This window comes from Hermetia illucens, chromosome 5 (genome assembly GCF_905115235.1).
Source record: "Hermetia illucens chromosome 5, iHerIll2.2.curated.20191125, whole genome shotgun sequence".
Taxonomy (NCBI): domain Eukaryota; kingdom Metazoa; phylum Arthropoda; class Insecta; order Diptera; family Stratiomyidae; genus Hermetia; species Hermetia illucens.
Window position 1 is genome coordinate 65,210,517 of NC_051853.1, and position 21,900 is coordinate 65,232,416.

Sequence of the window (21,900 nt, forward strand, 5' to 3'; positions counted from 1 at the left end):
GATACCGAATTCTCTCAGGGCAGTGTACAGTTTTACCCTGGCTATGCTATCATAGGTGGTTTTAAAGTCGATGAAGGGATGGTGCAAGTGATGTCCATATTCCAACAGTTTTTCCATTGCTTGCCATACAGAGAAAATCTGATCTGTTGCTGATTTGCCTAGAGTGAAGCCTCTTTGGTATGGGCCAATGATATTCTGGCAATATGGGGCTATCCGGGCTAGCAAGATAGCGGAGAATATCTTATAGATGGTACTCAGCAACGTGATATCTCTATAATTGGTGCACTGGGTGATATCTCCCTTTTTATGTATGAGACAGATAATGCATTGTTGCCAATCGTCATGCATTGATTCCCTGTCCCATACCTTGAGCGCAAGTTGATGAACCACTTGGTGTAACTGGTCGCCTCCATATTTAACCACTTCGGCTGGAATTCCATCGGCTCCTGGCGACTCATGATTTTTTAATTGCACGGATTTGAATTGCACGGACTGTTTCTCCTAAACTTGGTGGTGGCAGTATTTGTCGACTCTTTTTGCGGCTGGGCCCAAGTATGTTTGTAGTCGTATTCATTATAACGTTCTAGTTATTCAGTAGTTCATCAAAGTACTCAACCCATCGCTCCAATATGCCCATTCGGTCGAAAATCAGAGATTGATGGCGTTCGATCAACACGTGGTCAATTTGGTTGAAAGGAGTGGCCCACGTATGTTTGTGGACCGCCTTCCGCGCAAACCAGGTACTTCAAACAGCCATTTCGTGTGACCCTGCTAATTGAATAATCCACAGTCCCCATTATCATCCGTATTTTGGTGTAAGCTATGGGAGCCAACGTTTCGTCTGAATACGGGCTCCTTCCCTACTTGGCTGTTAAAATCCCCATGGCGATTTGATATCATATCTGAAACAGGCTTCGAGAGTTCGTTATACTGCCTCGTAGACGGTATCCTTCTCCGACTCTGCAGTCTCCTCTGTAGGGGCGTGAACGTTAATGAGGCTTATATTTCTAAATTTGCCTCGCAAGCGCAGGGTGCATGGCCATTCGCTTATGTTTTCAAAGCCGATAACACCAGGCGACTCTAATCCTTTCTCCCCCAACGTATTTCCTGGAACGCCGTAACATCAGTCCTATATTGGAACAGGGGTATCGACTAGCTGCTCAGCAGCTTTATCTCTGTACAGGGAGAGCACGTTGCCGGGTTCGTCATTGTGATATCCGTCCAGTCCAAGGTGTCATGTTGTGGCTTCGTAACAAGTTGTTTTCCGTGTAGGGTTGTCAGCCCTACCCAACCCCCAACCTGGAGAACCGGTTGGTACAATTTGCCCCGTTTTGTTGGCGCGGGAGACTCGCCTTCATCCTTCTCCCTCTGCAGCTTTTCGTTAAGAAAGAACTCCCAGCGGTCACCACGTGGAGGTGGATATAGGGTTTGCTAGTAGAGCTGTTGATATTGGTTCAGCAGGCATTTCTCAGGTTTAATGTACCCATTCAGGTTTCGCCCTGGGACCTATCCTACCCTTTGACCACTAGTCAGTCCTTCATCACGTAATTAAATGGTAACATCACTGTAAAGTTCTCAAAATAAAATATATTGTTCTTCCTGATGGTATATCAATAATCATCAGTAATAGATGAAGAGGCGTTTCACAACTCGTGTTCTTTGTGATCGACGTATCAACGAACGTCTCAAATCTAAAATTTTCCGTCTTGCGGTAATGGAGAGGAAAATGTTACGTTGGACTAGTGGCGTCACACGTTTTGATCACATCCGAAATGAGGATATCCGCGATCATTATGGGGTTGCACCGATCGTGTCAACGTTACGAGAGAGACGATGTATGGTCACGCAATTCGTGCTAACGAGAATTCACTTACTCAGATTGGTCTGAACATGGAAGTCGATGGTAAACGACCCAAAGGCAGACCTAAACAACGGTGGCTTGATACGCTGGATGAGGATTTAAAAGCCTCGAAATTGCACTCAGATCAGGCATTCGATATAGCCAAATGGCGAAACCGATCACGACGAGTCGACCTCGCTTGTGAACGGGATAAAGACTGAAGAAAAAGAAGACGAGTGGTGCTACAACCGATATCCGGTCTGGGCGTGCCTTTGAACAAGCTTCAGACATCCTGATTTTGCGTCTAGCTTCGCCAATTCTTTCAAAAGCAGCCTTGCATCCTAGCCTACGCCTTCACTCCATCTGAGACAGGTTCAGGCAAAACTTTTTCTACTAAAGATATTGTCCTTATAGACTTTCTAGGCTGGATCACCCATTCCATACCGACTAGGTGACCCGCTCACCACAACCAATTGATCCGGAGTTTATCCTCAACGAAACGGTGTTGCTGTCTCTCATAGATTTCGTCGATAGATAGGCTAAGGAATCCCTCATGTAGGATCCGAAAAATTCTTCGGAGGATTGTTTTCTCGAACGCCACTCAGAATTTACAGGAATATGCGATGGCTGGCAGGATTATTATTTTGTACATTCAGCTTTGATCTTATGTTGGGATATTCGGAGCGAAAGAGTTCTTGTAAGTAGAAGTAGGCTCTGTTGGCTGCCGACAACCATGCACGGTTTTTGTAGTCATAACTATTATCGGTTGTGATTTTCGACCTTAGTTGGGAGAAACAGTGTGAAAGTTGTATTCTCCTAGCTTTACTGTTTCCAATTAGCCTATATTATCTGAAGTTGCTGTATCCTTCGTTTTTGGTGCTGTTGTTGCCACCATGTATTTCGTTTTGACTTCATTAAGGTGCAGTCTAGGTCTCGCGTCTATTGACGCCCGACCGATCTGGATGAAGGCTATTTACACATCTGGAGTTGTTCTTCTCAATGTAAATATCGTCAATACAGGTCATTGATTGGATAATCTTGAAGAGAATGGTGGGTATCGCATTTACATCAGCATCAGGGATGACTTTTTCCCATCAGGGTCGCTTTTATCAAATCGAATTCTCTCATAGTCACCTTCATATTTAACAAGTTCGGCTGTAATTCCATTGACTCCTGGCGTGGTGCTACCACGCCTTTCCGAGACCTCTACCTGGCGAATATTCTAATTGTTGAATAGTTCATCAAAGTATTCTACCCATCGCTCCAATATGCACAAACAGTCGAAAATCAGATTTCTCTCTTTGTCTCGGCATCCTGTCGACTTGCTGGTAAAAGTTACGTCCTTGGTGCGATAATGTACATATGTAATGACAAAATTTTAGAAGAAGAAGGATATATTATAATATATCCTAAAGATCATAAAAGATGCACGGTTGGTAAAATCTTCTTTTCCCTTTTTGACATGTTTTGTGGCTGATGTTGCTGACTCCGTAGAAATTGGTCCCTATCAACTAAGGTAACCCACATTTTGGGAATTACGCTTTAATTTCTAAAACAATGAAGTCTCTATTTCAGGTCAGATTGTTTGGGAATTCAGTTAGCGGTTTTCGTTCGCTTCATTCTATACAATGTCTGAAGCATTCCCTTCTTATTATTGAATAGATGTTACTTGCAAAAATTAACACTGAAAGAAGTTTGAAAGTGTGCCAGATTGTGGGACTACCATAAAACCCCATGAAAGAATGGGAATATTCTAAAAATTAATGAAATGGATTTTTTATTTTCCACTTTCTTATCATGCCTGGCGTTCTATAAAAGCACAGAATCGAATTTAAAATGTTATCAGTTCAGCTTGAATCTTCAAGTAGTTCCTCTCAATCCATTCAAAATCCAAATTAACGAAATGAATTTCACAAAGCTTTTTGTTGTCTTCGCTGTTGTTCTTATTGCCTTCTCCGGTCAAAGTGAAGCTGGTTGGTGGAAGAGGGTCTTCAAGCCAGTGGTAAGTTGGGCTTAACGTTTCGTAAGATGATCTTATGGCTAAAAGTAACTCTTGTCTTTTAGGAACGACTTGGTCAACGAGTTCGTGATGCCGGTATTCAAGGACTCGAAATTGCTCAACAAGGAGCCAATGTTCTGGCAACGGTTCGAGGTGGACCACCACAACAAGGATAAATGGAATGAAGAGTGCAGTTAATTGTTGTTGTTTGCTTATAATAATTTATCGTATTAATTTATTTATTGGAAAGTATGAGAACAAAATTATGTTTGGAAAATAAAATATGGTGTGGTTTGTGAAAATTGTTTGTTTTTTCTTCGAAAGTTACACAAAATAGTCTGCAGTGTAGATGCGAGGCGCAATTCTGTTTATTCGTAAGGTATCACCTCAAACTAAGGCAGTTGACTTAAGCGGTATTTTCAGATGCTTTTTGCCTGACCGGCAAACTTAACTGACCATATGTTTTGTGATTGAATTAGCTTCCTGTGCTTCCAGCTTAGACGTTACCCTTGTATTTTGCGAATAAGTTCACTATAAACGGTTTGGAAATTGCACTCAATGTGGCTCATTACCTTTACAGTGAGTGAAAAAATACGGTATTTAAAAATTTGACTGAAAGGGGCTAAATGTAACTTTATACGAAAGTTCAGTATATGCTGAATTTTCAATCCCACCCTTGGAGGGAACGAGGAGTTTATGGAAAGGGAGGTTTCTCTTGTTCAAACCAGATGAAGGCTCGTGGCGGGCACCCCTGCTCAAAAGGTTATGGCTCCTGAAAGAAATTGGAGAGACTATGCGAGAAAAAGGAAAAGGTCTCTCCTCTTTAATCTGGTTCAAAAATTACTGCAGCCATTTCCATTGAAAATTTATGGGTCTCCAGTGAGGCTATTTTTATGTCAAAATGGTAGGGTTTGACTTTGAAAGAAGGATACGGAAGGTCCTCCCTCCCAAGACTCAGAAGTCGGGCTATAGAAGATGTGAAATAACATCCAGAGGACGGATTTACACGTGCCAAGATAGGAGGTATATATATCTTTAGCTGTTACGCAGCCCCGATCCTCCCGCTGGATGAAATCACTTTATTGTTCGAGAAATTATCCTTTAATGCCAGACGCTTCAATCCCAAAATAATTGCCGGCGATTTCAACTCATGGGAGTGGGAAAGAAAAAAACAAACGCAAGGGAGCAAATACTGCTAGAGACATTCTCGTTTAAATGCCGTGCTTGTGAACTCTGGGGGAGCCAACACATTCCGGAGGGGAGAATTACAATCGGTAGTAGACCTCACTTTCATCAGTGACACCCTTATCAAAGACTTTTAGTGCCATGTCAGCGAAGAGTACACACATCGCGATCATCGGGCTATTGTCTTCCAAACCTCACGTAGAAATTATATGAAGCCACCAAAAAGAACAACGATGAGCTAGGGAACAAATAAAGTCGATGCGGAAATGTTCAAGGAGGTACTTCTTGATGGCACATTAATATCGGGAAGCGCACAAGAAAAAGATTTACAGGTTGCGGAATAATTCCAGCGGACATGCGATGCCTCTATGCCACGGCGTAGTGTTTTCGGAAGATGAAATCCCAATTTCTGGTGGAATTCAGAAATTGATGAATGTCGGAAAAGCTGCCTCAGAGTTTGGAGATGCTCTCAGCACAAAAGAAATCAACCTGAATTCATTGAGCTACATATGCAATACAAGAACGCGGGGAAAAAATTGCAAGTAGCTATTGCGAAGAGAAAAACCGAACATTTCAAGCGGATGTGTACTGAAGCTGACTCTGATCTTTGGGGTGACGCCCACAGGTCTGTAATGTCATCACTGAAAGACAAGCACTCCCCACCGATTACCTACCTGTCTAGCACACTCTCTTCCCAGAGGATGTGAACTGCACAAATCTACCTAACGTTCATGTAAACCCCGACGAAATTCCTGTAGTGGTAGAAGAGGAAATTCTTGATACAGCAAGGAAATTCGCTGAAAATAAGACCCCATGGCCAGATGAAATCCCGAATATCTCCCTGAAAGTGGCAGCCAGGAGAGCACCAGGTATTTTGCCAAAATTTTTACGGCATGCCTTAGAGAATGGGAATTGGTCGAGCAATGGAAGCTGTAAAAGTTGATTCCGAAGCCAGGTAAACCATTGGGTGACTCCTCCTCATATCGACCGATATGTTTGGTCAATACCATTGGTAAACTATTTGAACGAGTATTATACCACAGGCTGCTCGCTGTTGAGGAAAAAGAAGGAAGCCTATCCGACAAACAATTCGGGTTTCGTAAGGTGAGATCAACCGTCGATGCAATCAACATGGTGACTGGCCTGGCTCGTGCTACAATATAAGATGACAAATGCTGCGCAGTGGTGACACTCGATGTAAAAAATACATTCAACACTGCCAAGCGGACCAAACTACAGGCTCTTAAGTACATTGTACGCATCGTTATTGCATTTCTTCTAAAAAGAAAATTATATTACGACTCGGACGATGGACTGAAATTATTCCGGATGACGTGCGACGTACCACAGGGGTCTGTCTTAGGTTCCTTGCTGTGGTTAATTATGTATGATGGAGTGCTGATGCTACGCTTTCCTAACGGCGTGACAACCATTGGCTTTGCGGACGATTTTGGGGTAACAGTAGTTGCAAAACGCTTAGACAAGATCCAAATCTACGCAAATGAAGTGATATGGGAGATAAATTCCTGGTTGAAAAAGGCCGGTCTATTACTTACTGAACATAAAACGGAACTAGTGCTAATCAGCAAAAGAAGGAAGGTCACAACGGTGGAAATTAAAGATGGAGAACAAACAATTTACTCCTAAGAATTGCTTAAATATTTGGGAGTAATGATTGGCAAAGGGCTCAACTTTAAAAAACACATTGAGTGCGCTGCAACTTAAGCTTCTTCCATCGCTTTAACGATATAGGGGATACTACCGAACGTTGGTGGACCAAGACAAAGTCGACGTCGTCTTATTTCAAGGGTAGTTAGTTTCGTGCTCTCTACGCAGTTCCGGTCTCTACGACAAAATACATGCAATCGGGGAGTCCATTGTACTTCGACGGCAACTAGCACGGCGGGAATCCACCGCAGAATGGCAAAAGAGATGGACTGGCCGTTGAACCTAACGTATCATTCCGCACATTCGAAAATGGATTGAAAGGAGCCACGGGGAACTAAGCTACGAGCTAGCACAGTTTTTAAGTGGACATGGAGGTTATCGGGCTTATCTACATCGATTTGGACACGACGAGTCACTATGCTGCCCAACATGTGATAACGTGGCTGAGAATGCGGAGCATGTTGTATTTGAGTGCCCAAGGGAAAGCAAGAGAACAATAATGAGCCGCAGTTAAGAACTGATCCAGTCCCGCGATGCAATGCTTATAGCAGTCCCGTGGGGAGAGTGGAAGAAGAAGGAGGTGATTTTAGTGAGTAAGAGTCTCACATAACTACATGACAGGAGCCAGCAGTAGGTTTAGAACCTTTCCACCTTCCAACGATGAAAAAAACAAGACAGGCAGACAGACAGACAATGAACCGATTTTAATAAGATTTTGTTTTGCAAACAAGCTAATTGAGGATCCAACACAACAACGGCAAAGTGAGTTTGAGCAAAGCAAATGTTGGTGATGGTGCGAAACACTTTGGTGTTACGCACAAACAAAGACCTTCCTATGCGAATCTGAATGGGTAAGAAACAGGCTTAGTAAACGTGATAGTGGAAGCCTGGTGGTCAATCTATCTGCGAAGGTGACCTTAGACGGTACCCCAGCTATAAGCAGCCGTGCTTGATCACGTGAAGGAAAGACTCTATCTTTGCGAGTATTACAATGGCAACGAAAGAATTGCTACATTGATAAATTACAAGGTTTGAATACTTAATGGAGTATCTACATCGACCAATCGTTTGAGCTAATCCATCACGAGCAAAGTGAATCAAGGATAGAAGGGTCAAACGATATTTTTTCTTTTTGCGACTACAGAGCAAGTGGAGAATATCCTTTTCGTATAACTGTCCAACTCATGTGAAAGGAAATAAATCATTTTCACAAATCACACTTCATTTATTATCCAAACACAATTTTGTTCTCACTCTTTCCAATAAATAAATTGATACGATAAATTAATACAAACACACAACAACAATTAACTGCACTCCTCATTCCATTTATCCTTGTTGTGGTGGTCCACCTCGAACTGTTGCCAGAACATTGGCTCCTTGTTGTGCAATTTCGAGTCCTTGAATACCGGCATCACGAACTCGTTGACCAAGTCGTTCCTAAAATTCAAGAGTTACTTTTAGCCATAAGATCATCTTATGAACTTAAAGCCCAACTTACCACTGGCTTGAAGACTCTCTTCCACCAACCAGCTTCACTTTGACCCGCAAACGCCACAATAAGAATGGTGAAAACCACGAAAAGCTTTGTGAAATTCATTTCGTTACTTTGGATTTTAAATTGATTGCTAAATGGATTGAGATGAATTACTTGAAGATTCAAGCTGAACTGATAACATTTTGAATTCGATTCTATGCTTTTATAGCACGCCAGACATGATAAGAAAGTGGAAAATAAAAAATTAATTTTTTGATGTAAATTTATTATGTTGGGGTTGTCCCACAATGTTGCAGATTTTGACTTTCTTCCTTCTGCATATTAGAGCTAAGTATTACCCACCACTTCTAAAAGGAATAGAAAGGGTATAGCATTCTGAGGCCTTTAGGATTAAACAAAAACGGCTAAGTCAATTTGTTGATGTTCAATTTTGAATTAAATTGAATTTGCTGATTGCGCTCAAACATTGGCTTCTATTTAATAAGAATTGCACCAGTTGATATAAGAAAACGTTTTCACCCACGAGTATAACAAGAACTTAACGCAAGATAGATCAATTGCTCTTAAATTGACGTGTCTATATAAGCCATGAATTTTTCCCACTGTCTCAGTCCTTCGTGACGAAATTAAAAGGTAATATCACTGTAAAGTTCTCAAAATAAAATATATTGATCGTTCTGATGGCATATCAATAATCATCAGCAATGGTGCTACAACTGGTACACGGTCTAGGCCTGTCTTTGAACAAACTCCAGACATCCTGATTTTCCGCCGCGTTTCATCGATTCTTTCAAAAGCTGCCTGGCGTCCTAGCCTTCGCCTTCGCTCCATCTGAGGCAGGGTGTGGCATAACTTTTTCTATTAAAGATATTTCTCTTATAGACTTTCCGGGTTGGATTATCCACTCTATACCGATTAGGTAACCCGCTCGCAAAAAAATTCTTCGGAGGATCTTTTTTTCGAACGCCACTAAGAATTTACAGGAATATGTGAGGGCTGGCAACATTACTGTTTTGTACAGTAAAAGCTTTGATCTTATGTTGAAACATTTGGAAGAAAGAGTTTTTTGTAAGCTGAAATAGGCTCTGTTGGCTGCCGAAAATCATGTGCGGATTTTGTAGTCATAACTATTATCCGTTGTGATTTTCGACCTGAGTTGGGAGAAATTATCAACAGTGTAAAAGTTGTATTTATCATCATCATCATCATCAACGGCGCAACAATCGGTATCCGGTCTAGGCCTGCCTTAATAAGGAACTCCAGACATCCCGGTTTTGCGCCGAGGTCGACAAATTCGATATCCCTAAAAGCTGTCTGGCGTCCTGACCTACGCCATCGCTCCATCTTAGGCAGGGTCTGCCTCGTCTTCTTTTTCTACCATAGATATTGCCCTTATAGACTTTCCGGGCTGGATCACCCTCATCCATATGGATTAAGTGACCCGCCCACGGTAACCTATTGAGCCGGATTTTATCCACAACCTGACGGTCATGGTATCGCTCATAGATTTCGTCGTTATGTAGGCTACAGAATCGTCCATCCTCATGTAGGGGGCCAAAAATTCTTCGGAGGATTCTTCTCTCGAACGCGGCCAAGAGTTCGCAATTTTTCTTGCTAAGAACCCAAGTCTCCAAAGAATACATGAGGACTGGTAAGATTATTGTTTTGTACAGTATGAACTTTGACCCAATAGTGAGACGTTTCGAGCGGAACAGTTTTTGCAAGCTGGAATAGGCTCTGTTGGCAGCTAAAAACCGAGTGCGAATTACATCGTCGTAGCTGTTATCGGCTGTGATTTTCAACCCTAGATAGGAGAAATTTTCAACGGTCTCAAAGTTGTAGTCTCCTATTTTCATTGTTTTCGTTTGACTAGTGCGATTCGACGTTGATCGTTCTTTGGTTTTTGGTGCTGACGTTGTCACCATGTACTTCGTCTTGCCTTCATTAATGTGTAGCCCCGAATCTCGCGCCGCCTGCTCGATCTGGATGAAGGCAGTTTGTACGTCTCGGGTGGTTCTTCCCATGATGTCGATATCGTCAGCGCAGGTCAGTAGTTGGAGTGCCTCCTGCATTTACATCTGCATCGCGAAACACTTTCTCTAGGGTCAGGATAAAGAGAATGCATGATAGGGCATCCCCTTGTTGTTTGTGTGGAATGGTCCCGAGATTGATCCTGCTGCTTTTATCTGGCTTCGCACACTAGTCAGGGTCAGCCTAACCAATCTTATCAATTTCGGTGGAATATCGAATTCAGTCAGTACAGTTTTACCCTGGCTATGCTATCATAGGCGGCTTTAAAGTCGATGAACAGATGGTGCAACTGTTGTCCATATTCCAACAGTTTTTCCATCGCTTGCCGCAAAGAGAAAATCTCTGCCTGGAGTGAAGCCTCTTTGGTATGGGCCAATGATGTTCTGGGCGTATGGGGCTATCCGGCCTAGCAAGATAGTGGAGAATATCCTATTGATAGTACTCAGCAACGTGATACCTCTATAATTGCTGCACTCTGTGATATCTCCCTTTTACTGTATGAGACAGATAATGCCTCGTTGCCAATCGTTAGACATTGATTCGCTATCCCATACATCGAGCACAATTTGATGAACCACTTGGTGTAACTGGTCGCCTCCATATTTAATCAATTCGGCTGTAATTCCATCGGCTCCTGGCGATTTATGATTTTTAAGCCGATGAATTGCACGGACTGTTTTTCCTATACTAGGTGGTGGCAGTATTTGTCCATCGTCTTCAGTTGGCGGGACCTCCAACTCGCCGATGTCCTTGTTGTTCAGTAGTTCATCAAAGTACTCAACCCATCGCTCCAATATGCCCATTCCGTCGGAAATCAGATTTCCCTCTTTGTCCGAGTCTATATTGACCCCCCTATATGTGCTAACATTCATCAAGTCTGAGAGGTGGCGGCGCTCGGTCAACGCGTGGTCAATTTGGTTGAAAGTGGTCCCATCTGGAGAGGCCCACGTATGTTTGTGAACCGCTTTCCGCGCAAACCAGGTACTTCCAATAACCATTTCGTGTGATGCTGCTAACTGGATAATGCGCAACCCGTTATCATTGGTATCCCTATATAAACTATGGAAGCCAATGTATCGCCTGAATACGGGCTTCGTCCCTACTTGACTGTTGAAGTCTCCAAGTATGATTTTGATATCATATTTGGGGCAGGCTTCGAGGGTCTGCTTCACTGCCTCGTAGAAGGTATCCTTCTCCGACTCTGCAGTCTCCTCTGTAGGGGCGTGAACGTTTATGAGGCTTATATTTCTAAACTTGCCTCGCAAGCGCAGAGTGCATAGCCTTTCGCTTATATTTTCAAAGCCGATAACAACAGGTTTCATTTTTTTGCTGACTAAAAAACCTACTCCGAGCACATGGTTTACTAGATGACCGCTATAATATATGGTGTAGGAGCTTTTCCAGGAAACCGGTCCCTGTCCTTCGCATCTCTTGTAACGCTGTTACATCAGCCCTATATTGGGACAGGGTATCGGCTAGCTGCTCAGCAGCATTCGGTCTGTACAAGGAACGCACGTTCCATGAGAAAATGCGCAAATCGTTAGTCCGTTGTCGTTACCGGGTTCGTCGTTGTAAGATCCATCCTGTCCGAAGCTCCTTTCGTGGCTTCGTAACGTCGGTTTTCCGTGTAGGGTTGTTAGCCCTACCTAACCCCCAACCTGGAGGACCAGTTGGTACAATTTGTCCCGTTTTTAGGCGCGGGAGACTCGCCTTCATCCTTCTCCGTCTACAGGTTTTCATAAAGATAGGGTTTGGTAGTAGCGTTGTTGGTTTTGATTCAACAGGCGTTTCCCAGGTTTTATGCTCCATCGTGGGTACCAATCCACGTTTCGCCCTGGGACCTATTCTACCCTTTGACCGCCATAAGTTGTATTCTCCTATCTTTATTGTTCCCAGTTGAACAATGCTATCTGAAGTTGTTGCATCGTTCGTTTTTGGTGCTGATGTTGCCACCCAGTATTTCGTCTTGACTTCATTAAAGTGCAGCCTAGGTCTCGCATCGATCGGCGCCTGCTCGATCTGGATGAAGGCTGTTTACACATCTCTGGTTGTTCTTCCCAATGTAAATATCGTCAGAACAGGCCATTAATTGGATGGTCTTGAAGAGGATGGTGGGTCTCGCATTTACATCAGCAACACGGGTGACTTTTTCCGATTACCGTTGTGGATGCTGATTGGTCTCGAGAATTATCCTGCTGCTTTTATCCGGGTCGCTTTTATTAAATCAAATCCATTCATAGTCACCTCCACATTTAACGAGTTCGGCTGTAATTCCATTGACTCCTGGCGACTTATGATTCTTAAGCCAAAGACTTCCGCAGACTGGTGCTACCACGCCTTTCCGAGAACTCTAACTGGCGAATATTCTAATTGTTGAGCAGTTCATCAAGTATTCAACCCATCGCTCCAATATGCCTAAACAGATTTCAGATCAGATTTCCCTCTTTGTCTCGGCATCCTGTCGACTTGTTGGTAAAAGTTGCGTCCTTGGTGCGATAATGTAAATATGTTATGACAAAATTTTAGAAGTTATAACAAATCCTAAAGATCATAAAAGATGCACGGTAGATAAAATCTTCTTGCACTCTTTTGACATGTTTTGTGGCTGATGCTGATATATTACCAAGGTAAACAAGATTTTTTTTGGGAATTACCCTTTAATTGCGCAATGAGTGAGCGACAGAGACAGGGAGAGAAATTTTTCACTTATGTAGACCTATCGAAAGATGTAGTTCTCAGTGAACTGGATTAATTTTATGTCTATTGTCACTGTATGCGAAAATGTGTTCACTTTCTTAGTGCAATTCCTAAAACAAGGAAGTCTTTATTTCAGGGAACAGAACCAGATATAATAATAGGCGGTTAGGTAGCGGTTTTTGTTTGTTTCCTTCTATATGATGTCTGGAACATTCCCTTCAAATTATTAAATAGCTGTTACTTGGAAAAATTAACACTGAAAGAAGCTCCAAAATGTGTGACATTGTGGGACTACCCCAGCGCGATAAAACCCCATCAAAGAATGGGAATATTCTAAAATTAATGAAATTTTTTATTTTCCACTTTCTTATCATGCGTAGCGTTCTATAAAAGCACAGAATCGAATTTAAAATGTTATCAGTTCAGCTTGAATCTTCGAGTAGTTCCTCTCAATCCATTCAAAATCCAAATTAACAAAATGAATTTCACAAAGCTTTTCGTTGTCTTCGCTGTTGTTCTTATTGCCTTCTCCGGTCAAAGTGAAGCTGGTTGGTGGAAGAGGGTCTTCAAGCCAGTGGTAAGTTGGGCTTAACGTTTCGTAAGATGATCTTATGGCTAAAAGTAACTCTTGTCTTTTAGGAACGACTTGGTCAACGAGTTCGTGATGCCGGTATTCAAGGACTCGAAATTGCTCAACAAGGAGCCAATGTTCTGGCAACGGTTCGAGGTGGACCACCACAACAAGGATAAATGGAATGAAGAGTGCAGTTAATTGTTGTTGTTTGCTTATAATAATTTATCGTATTAATTTATTTATTGGAAAGTATGAGAACAAAATTATGTTTGGAAAATAAAATATGGTGTGGTTTGTGAAAATTGTTTATTTTTTCTTCGAAAGTTACACAAAATAGTCTGCAGTGTACATGCGAAGCGCAATTCAGTATATTCGTGACGTATCACCTCAAACTAAGGCAGTTGACTTAAGCGGTATTTTCAGATGCCTTTTGCCTGACCGGCAAACTCAACTGACCTTATGGCACGTTTTGTGATTGAAGTAGCTTCCTACATCCTGTGCTTCCAGCATAGACGTTATCCTAGTATTTTACGAATAAGTTCACTATAAACGTACTTTACAGTGCCTCTAGAAACGGAAAAATTACGGTATCTAAAAATTTGACTGAAAGGGGCTAAATACTAACTTTATACGAAAGTTAAATATATGCTGAATTTTCAACCCCATCCTCGGAGGGAATGAGGAGTTTATGGAAAGGAAGGTTTCTCTTGTTCAAACCAGATGAAGGCTCGTGGCGGGCACCCTTGCTCAAAAAGTTATGGCTCCTCAAAGTGGCTTTTTTATATCATCGTCATCAAATCTGGTTTTTCAACCGTACCCCGAGAGAAAGTGGGGAGACTATGCTAGAAAAAGGAAAAGGTCTTCCCTCTTTAATCCCTTTAAAAAATTACTGCAGCCATTCCCCTTGAAAATTTATGGCTCTCCAAAGTGAGGCTATTTTCATGTCAAAATGGTAGGGTTTGACTTTGGAAGAAGGATAAAAAGCCGATAAGTGAGGTTCTCCGTCTCACGACCCCGTGATGATTGCAATGGTTACAACTCCTTAAAAAGTCACAGGGTTGCAAATGGAGAGTATTTTGATATAATTATGACAAATTTGTCAACCAAACCTCCGCTGAGGAGAGGGTATGTAGGAAGAAATAGAAGTTTCCCTCTTTCTAAAACCGTTGAAGAATTGTGACGTTGAAAGGTTATGGTATCTCAAAAAGGGACTATTTTCATAACATTGGTAGGCTTATTGGAAGGGTAATCATCATCGCGATGTGCAGGGGTTTTACAGAGAAGGCGCTCCATGCCCTTCCATATTTTTGCAATCCACGCGATTACCCTACCAATAAGCTTGGTAATGATACGGGGCGTCGTAACTTTTTAAGGTGTAATGCGGGTGGAATATTGGCGGAACCCTTTTCTTCCTTCTACATACCCTCCTAACCTCCACCCCATCCGGGGATGAGACTGCCAAATCCAACTTTATCCCGATGATATCAAAATACTCTCCATATGGGGCTATAACTTTTTATTTGTAGGTAAGTAACTGATCGTAGAGTATATGCATTTAATATTTATCTTTATCTTTTTCTAATGCGATACTGGCATTCTGTCTTCTATTGGGGCAAGGTAAATTCGGATAAATTAAACAATTTGCAACTATAATAACTTTTTTAACAATACTTATCACCATCACCGTCGCAACAACCGGTATCCGGTCTTGGCCTACTTTAGCAAACTCCAGAAACCGCGTTTTTGCGCCGAGGTCCACCAATTCGGTATCCCCAAAAACTGTCTTGCGTCCTGACCTACATCATCGCAGGGCCTGCTTCGTATTATTTTTCTACCATAGATATTGCCTTTATAGACTTTTCGAGCTGGATCATTCTCATTCAAACGGGTTAGGTAACCTGCCCACCGTAACCTGTTGAACTGGATTTTATCTACAACCTGCCGGTCGTGATATTGCTCATAGATTTCTTCGTTATGTAGGCTACGACATGGTGCAAACTCATGTAGGGGCCAAAAACTCTTCCGAAGATTCTTCTCTTGAACACGCCCAAGAGTTCGTAATTTTTTTGCTAAGAACCCAAGTCACCGAGGAATACATAAGAACTGACAAGACCATAGGAAGAGGAAGAGCTTAGACCCTATAGTGAGACGTTTCGAGCGAAACAGTTTTTGTAAGTTGAAATAAATTTTATTTGAACAGAGATAGGTATGATACGTAAGCCTTGATTTTATGTAGACATATTTATGTTTTTTTTCAGACTTTTCGGCTGATTATTTTCTGAAAGGTTTCTTTAGACTTGTACCTGTTGATTCTCACTCACTTCCTGCGGTGTCAAATCTGTGTGGGAATGAATCCATTTGGGGAACCCCCTTCCACTCCTCTTCCGAAACTCCGCTCAAATGCATAATTTTGCGCTGGGGAGCTCGTAGACTGAATATGTCTACAAAATTTCATCTCAATAGGTGAAAACACTTTAAAAAAAAATTAAAGAAATCAGCAATATTCGCACCTAGAAATCGTTCGATTTTTGCCGGTGAAGCAAAAGCCCGATATTCAAAAGACCGACTCGAAGGCAACTCCATCAATTTTTCAACACAACTCACTCCCGACTAAAGTAAATTTTTGCATAGATATAGACGATAGTCGAGTAGGAACTAAACACATTCAAACGGATGGCACTTGTAGCTCAAAGCAATCAAGGTCGCAAAAAAGATCACTTACATACCACCAGCTTGTGAACGTTTTATATTATAATTAATACAATGTTAATTCCGCTAGGTTATTCATATAGCATATTGCTCCCAAGCATCCATATAAGGTTTAATTCAACGTATTTTGTACTATCGTCCATAAAATAAAAATAAAATGCTGAGATTAGGGAAAAAGATAAATGAAGCATAGTTGGAGTTATTCCACTATGCTAAGTCCTACCTGATTTCTCTTGGTGGCAGATCCCGCGACAGGCCGACCAAGAAAACGCATTTAATGTTGTTAGAAACACAAATGATCGGGTTGAAATATCCAAAGCTTGCGAGAAATGCTAGGGCGTTCATCTCAGTCGACGCGGCAGGAAAGGCCCCGGTAAGGATTTGTAAAGATTAATACATCATTGGAGTTGAATGAGTTCGAAATTGTTGATTTAATTTGCATTGATTTGATTTTCGGATGCATCAACAATGTACTATGGTGATTGTGTGCATATAAAACAGATATCAAGATTAATAGAGAGGAAAATTATGAATTGAAGTTGGCATCTAGGATCGTTCTCCCTACTTAAATAAGATTTAAATAAAACTGGGTTGATATCTAAATAAGTGGAATCCTATTGTTATTTAATTCCGAATTGTATTGCTGGTTTCCATACAGTCGAAAACGATATTTTGAAGCAGTTACTCCTGTTAATCTATTCTCTTCTAAAAATTCACAAAATCATACGACATCGAACAAAAAATTAACAGGAGTCAACATACAGCAACAATACATAAATAAAGGAGAAAATGACCCGAATACAGAACCCTTCAATATTTTAAACCGTGGCCACTGCAAGGATGTAAGTAAGTAAGTAACATCACCACAAATGCAATCTGTGAGAAAATCGTCACCCAAAAAAATCTCACACGATTCAGCCTACTTTTATGAAACAGCATGATTCAACGATTCTTGATAATTTCACAAACAATATATCGTTCGGTTGTAGCTTCTTCTCTTCTGCTAAAATGAATTAATGTACACACGTAAGCAAATAATAGTAGCCTATCTGGAAATATAATTTAATCATTGAAACATTCCAACTAAAAAGTAAATTAAACTTAAATTGTTGTTGACCATTTCGTCGACCATACACTTCTTGAAATCATTTTGTTTTCCCAGTTTCCAAATTGGCATGGTCCGTCCTCCGACGGCCATTTTCACGGTACTTCGGGATCCCGTTTCCTTGTTATCTCCCGGCAGCAGTGGCCGCGAAAGAAACAAAACACCATAGACACATACCTATGCTCCTCTGTTGCCTCTGACTTGACCTCTTCCGCGCCACTCGACTCTCCTTTCAGTCTGGGCTTGCTCCATGGGGGCCTCTGTCCAGAAATGTAGGAGTTGCGTTGGGCTCGGAACAGCCGCATGCTATGCTGAATCTCCACATTTAGGTGCGTCTAGGCGCCGGGATCCGTCCATGAGTATTTACGCATCTCGCGGATTGCATCCAACAGAAATAGAACCAAGACGCCGAGCAAAAGGAAGAAATATGCATGCGCCTGCCGAAATAACATTGCTAGAAACCGCGATCTGAAGAATCGTTACCATCGCGATGGGCTGGCCACCGGCAAAACGAGCAACAAAACTACGCCGATTTCGGCATAAAGGAAGGTCGCGATCAAAGTCCAGGCGAGACTCATCTTTTAACTTCCAATTTCAATGGGCTTCACAAAAATTCACGGACTAACGGCCTGAGGATAACACTCACGGTAAACTGAAACAAACACGGTGCTGAGACGCAACTACTTTTATAGCGCTGTACAACTTTGCAACAAGACTACGTGATTCTCGGCCACTAAAGATATCCACCATAGATACGGAAGACGCCTTTTACGCGTCAATCTTCACAGTAAAATTTTCGATGATTTCGTGAGGCGAGACTTTGTTTTTTCACTGCAAAATCACTTCCATCACTGATTTTAGCCAATGACAGTTCCGAGGCTGTAACGATAGGGGCATAATTGCAGTTGTCACGCTATTTCACAACCCGCGATAGCTGTCCTTTCACAATGTTCTGTCGTCTTCGAATTTGGCACCGCGCTCGAGACAACAAATTACACGACTTGGTCAGATCGCAACATAAAAGTAATTTTTCGACCAAACTTAGGAATTCTTAATTCAACAAAAACACAAACATTCAACATTTATTTAATCGCAACCGACACCTCATTGACTCTTATGAAATTATCTAGTTACACGATTGTTTATTGCTGATGCGATATATCCGGCTCGAAGGACCAAATGTAAAGTATCTCAACGCACAAATATTAAAACACAAAAGAGTCCATCAATTTGTCTTTATTTACTTGATTGGTGCTCGATAGTCGACCGAGCACTTTTATCTTCTAAAATCTTCTACTTTATTGTTTCACCGCGTATCTCCGATTGAGATCCTTTCTTATCTTAAAGCGTAAAACTGGACAAGTGGAAGGGTTTCAAGCTAAACCTGTTTTCACACACACATATTCACCACACACATGTATTGTTGGAAGATCTCCGTCAAGATCCATTCCGAATTTTCTCATTTGTGTAGGATTGCAAGCTATGGCAACAAGTTAGTACGTCTACTAATTGCGTGTTACCATGCTCGTCCTACACGTTTAACTAAACCTCTTCCACGACAATTATGTAATTAAATAGTTTTCATCCGATTGCGCATTGATAATCAATGAGTCGGAGACACTTTAACTCTCATTGCACATTCCGAATACGAAATAAGTGAGAGACATAGAACTCATATTTTGTCTCAGTTTTAGCTTTTTACACATTTCGATTTCACCACTTAACAGGATTCTTGACGCATGGACGGCGCCTGGACACAATGAAATTAATCCGAATAAAACAAATAAGTGTTTGCATGCTAAATATTGGAACCGTCACTAGAAGGACTGAGGAAAAGCTTTTCGGAAAAGACGGATTGGTTTTTGGTCTCTCCAAGAAAACTCGATGGTGGCAATTTCGTGAGAAAAAAGAAGAAGTGATCTCACTTACGCAACTACCAACCATTACGAATCCGGAAGAATCGTGGAATCAAATTAAAGACATAATCTGTCTTCTGCAACCCACGGAATCACAACGCCAGGCAAGCGTTTCATCAACTGATATGTCTGGCTTAACACAGGTGATGTTGAAATGAAGACCGGTGAAAAGAAACGCCTCTTCCACAAGTTTACAAGAACGCCAAATGGGAAGCATAGAAAGCGATCGCTGTTTTCCGAGCGGTCCATTACAAAGATCTTTACGATAAACACGGGATGGTGCGAGAGATCTGCATCGAATTGCCAAAAGCCGACACCAACGCACACAGGATTTTGAACATCTAGTACGAGAAGAACTCGTGCGCTGGGTTCAATTGCTCTACCAGGATTCGAAAAGTAAAGTATCAAGAAACGTCTCAAGCCCAAAATTTACTGCGCTATCTGACCTGTCGCCTTGTTCAGTTCTGTATATTGGCCGACTACAAAGGACAATAAAAAGCGCCTCGCGGTAGTAGAGACGAAGATGTTACATTCAACCAATGATGTAACACATCATGGCTACATCCGAAATGAGGATATTGGCGATCGGTCTGGGATTACACCGATCGTGCAAACATTGCGGAAAATCACTTACCAAGATTGCTCTGAACAGGGAAGTCAATGGGGAACAACCGAAGGCCGAAACAACAGTGGCTTGTTATGCTGGATGGTGATTTAAGAGCCTCGCGACTGCGTCCAAATCACAGAGAAAATGGTACAACCGATCAAGACGAGTCGACCTTGCTTTTGAACGGAACGTTGTGAGTGCTGAGTGCAACACAATGAGTACCTAACAGATCGTCCACATCCACCAGTCGTTGCAACCAATCCACCAATAGCAACGTTAATCAACGATAGAGAAGTCAACTATTCTATTTCACAACTACAAAGCATGTTGCGAATATTCTTTTTATATAACTTTCGAATTCACATGAAATGAATCACACATCATTTATTTTGCAAACATAATTTTGTTAAGACATTTTCCAATAAATAAGTTAAATACCATAAATTAATACAAATTAGAAACAATTAACTGCACTCCTCATCCCATTCATCCTTGTTGTGGTGGTCCACCTCGAACCGTTGCCAGAACATTGGCTCCTTGTTGTGCAATTTCAAGTCCTTGAATACCGGCATCACGAACTCGTTGACCAAGTCGTTCCTAAAATTCAAGAGTTACTTTTAGTCACAGGATCATCCTATAAAACGTTAAGCACAACTTACCACTGGCTTGAAGACTCTCTTCCACTAACCAGCTTCACTTTGACCGGAGAAGGCAATAAGAACAACAGCAAAGACAACAAAAAGCTTTGTGAAATTCATTTCGTTAATTTGGATTGTAAATTGATTGTTAAATGAATTGAGATGTGCTACTTGAAGATTCAAACTGAACTGATAACATTTTAAATTGGATTCTGTGCTTTTATAGAACGCTAGAGATGATAAGAAAGTGGTAAATAAAAAAACTCTTCATTCATTTTTTAAACATTCCCATTTTTTGGTGGGACTTTTGCATGGATTTTCCCATAAAGTCGCGGAATTTTGAACTTTTCCAGTGTTAATTTTTCCAATTCACATCTATAGCAAAATTCACAGAGAAGATATCAGATTAAGTATCAGATATGAAAGAAGTATGGAGAGTATAGCCTCTTCAGATCTTTAAGAATAGGCAATCATTAACTGAATTTTCTGACGGCCCTCACTATCCTAATTACGCGCCCTCAGACAACAACTTCATTTTTTTATGAATTTTACTAGGAAAATAAGAAGAGACCTTGTCAGAAAAGATGAAAAAAGACCTTTACATAAAATAAACTGGTTATTTGAAAACTATAAAATCGACTACCGGGCACACCAAGATAATGAAAGAAGCTTTCACTCTCAGTGAAATCACATTTCAAGTAAAGAATCCTGTCTTATTCAAAAGGCTTAGGAGATATCATATTCCACTAGATAAATAGGGACGAAGCCCCTTTTCGGGTTTATTATTTCCCATGTAGATATCTCCACCGCGTAAGTGCGGGAAAGTCTAGTATTATATGAGAGACTAACTTATCTTCCGCAGTATAAATTCTGCTTAATAGAACTCTAGTGTAGAATTTTAACGTGTGCAGATACTTCGACACTGGAAAATGAAAAGTTCTTGGACCCATCAGTGACCTCATTCTAAATCCGTTTATTTTAAGGATTGAAACATGAATGTTTTGAAGCTGTTTTGCATAAGTGTCTATAGCACACCCAGCTCAAGGTCATCCAATTTTCTGCAGTACATGCCCGTAGACTGGTTCTGTTGGAGTTTGTTATCACATCAACCTCCTACTAAGCCTAGAGACGGTCCCAACGGAGTAATATGATGTCACCACATAAGTATATCTGAATAAGTCTGCCTTCCAGCAGCAAACATGGCAGCTCAGATTAAGTGCCCCCTACACCGTACTTCCTAATAGATTCAAAGAAAGTAATATCGAAACCCCTGCTATGTCTGTTACGTCTTCGATAGCCTTTTCTCCATTTTTAAATGCAGTTTCAATCCTCAATAAGCTATGTCATAAGATTTTCCCGGTTTATAAGCATGTTTTTTGGATGCAGGTAGTAGAGTTTCAGTTGCGTTCCTCACTAAATTTCTTCAAAGTTTT

At 41.3% G+C, this 21,900-nt stretch overlaps 4 protein-coding genes and 1 pseudogene across 4 annotated transcripts in view; 2 read left to right on the forward strand and 3 right to left on the reverse strand.

Moving 5' to 3' along the window:
- The window catches only part of LOC119656631 (cecropin-like peptide 1), a 57,438-nt gene that overhangs the window by 15,850 nt on the left and 19,688 nt on the right, over window positions 1–21,900 (reverse strand). The window lies entirely within an intron of this gene.
- Window positions 3,697–4,139, forward strand: LOC119656627 (cecropin-like peptide 1). The gene is made up of 2 exons (XM_038063067.1): window positions 3,697–3,842; window positions 3,905–4,139. Exons 1-2 carry the CDS (start codon window positions 3,744–3,746, stop codon window positions 4,013–4,015), a joined length of 210 nt encoding a protein of 69 aa, XP_037918995.1. The 5' UTR covers window positions 3,697–3,743; the 3' UTR covers window positions 4,016–4,139.
- Window positions 7,993–8,292, reverse strand: LOC119656633 (cecropin-like peptide 1). Its single transcript, XM_038063073.1, has 2 exons — window positions 8,194–8,292; window positions 7,993–8,132 (listed from the first exon to the last, which is right to left on the reverse strand). The coding sequence occupies exons 1-2, from the start codon at window positions 8,290–8,292 to the stop codon at window positions 8,022–8,024; spliced, it is 210 nt and encodes a 69-aa protein (XP_037919001.1). The 3' UTR covers window positions 7,993–8,021.
- LOC119656630 (cecropin-like peptide 1) lies at window positions 13,350–13,792 on the forward strand. The gene is made up of 2 exons (XM_038063070.1): window positions 13,350–13,495; window positions 13,558–13,792. Exons 1-2 carry the CDS (start codon window positions 13,397–13,399, stop codon window positions 13,666–13,668), a joined length of 210 nt encoding a protein of 69 aa, XP_037918998.1. The 5' UTR covers window positions 13,350–13,396; the 3' UTR covers window positions 13,669–13,792.
- LOC119656636 lies at window positions 20,209–20,708 on the reverse strand (annotated as a pseudogene).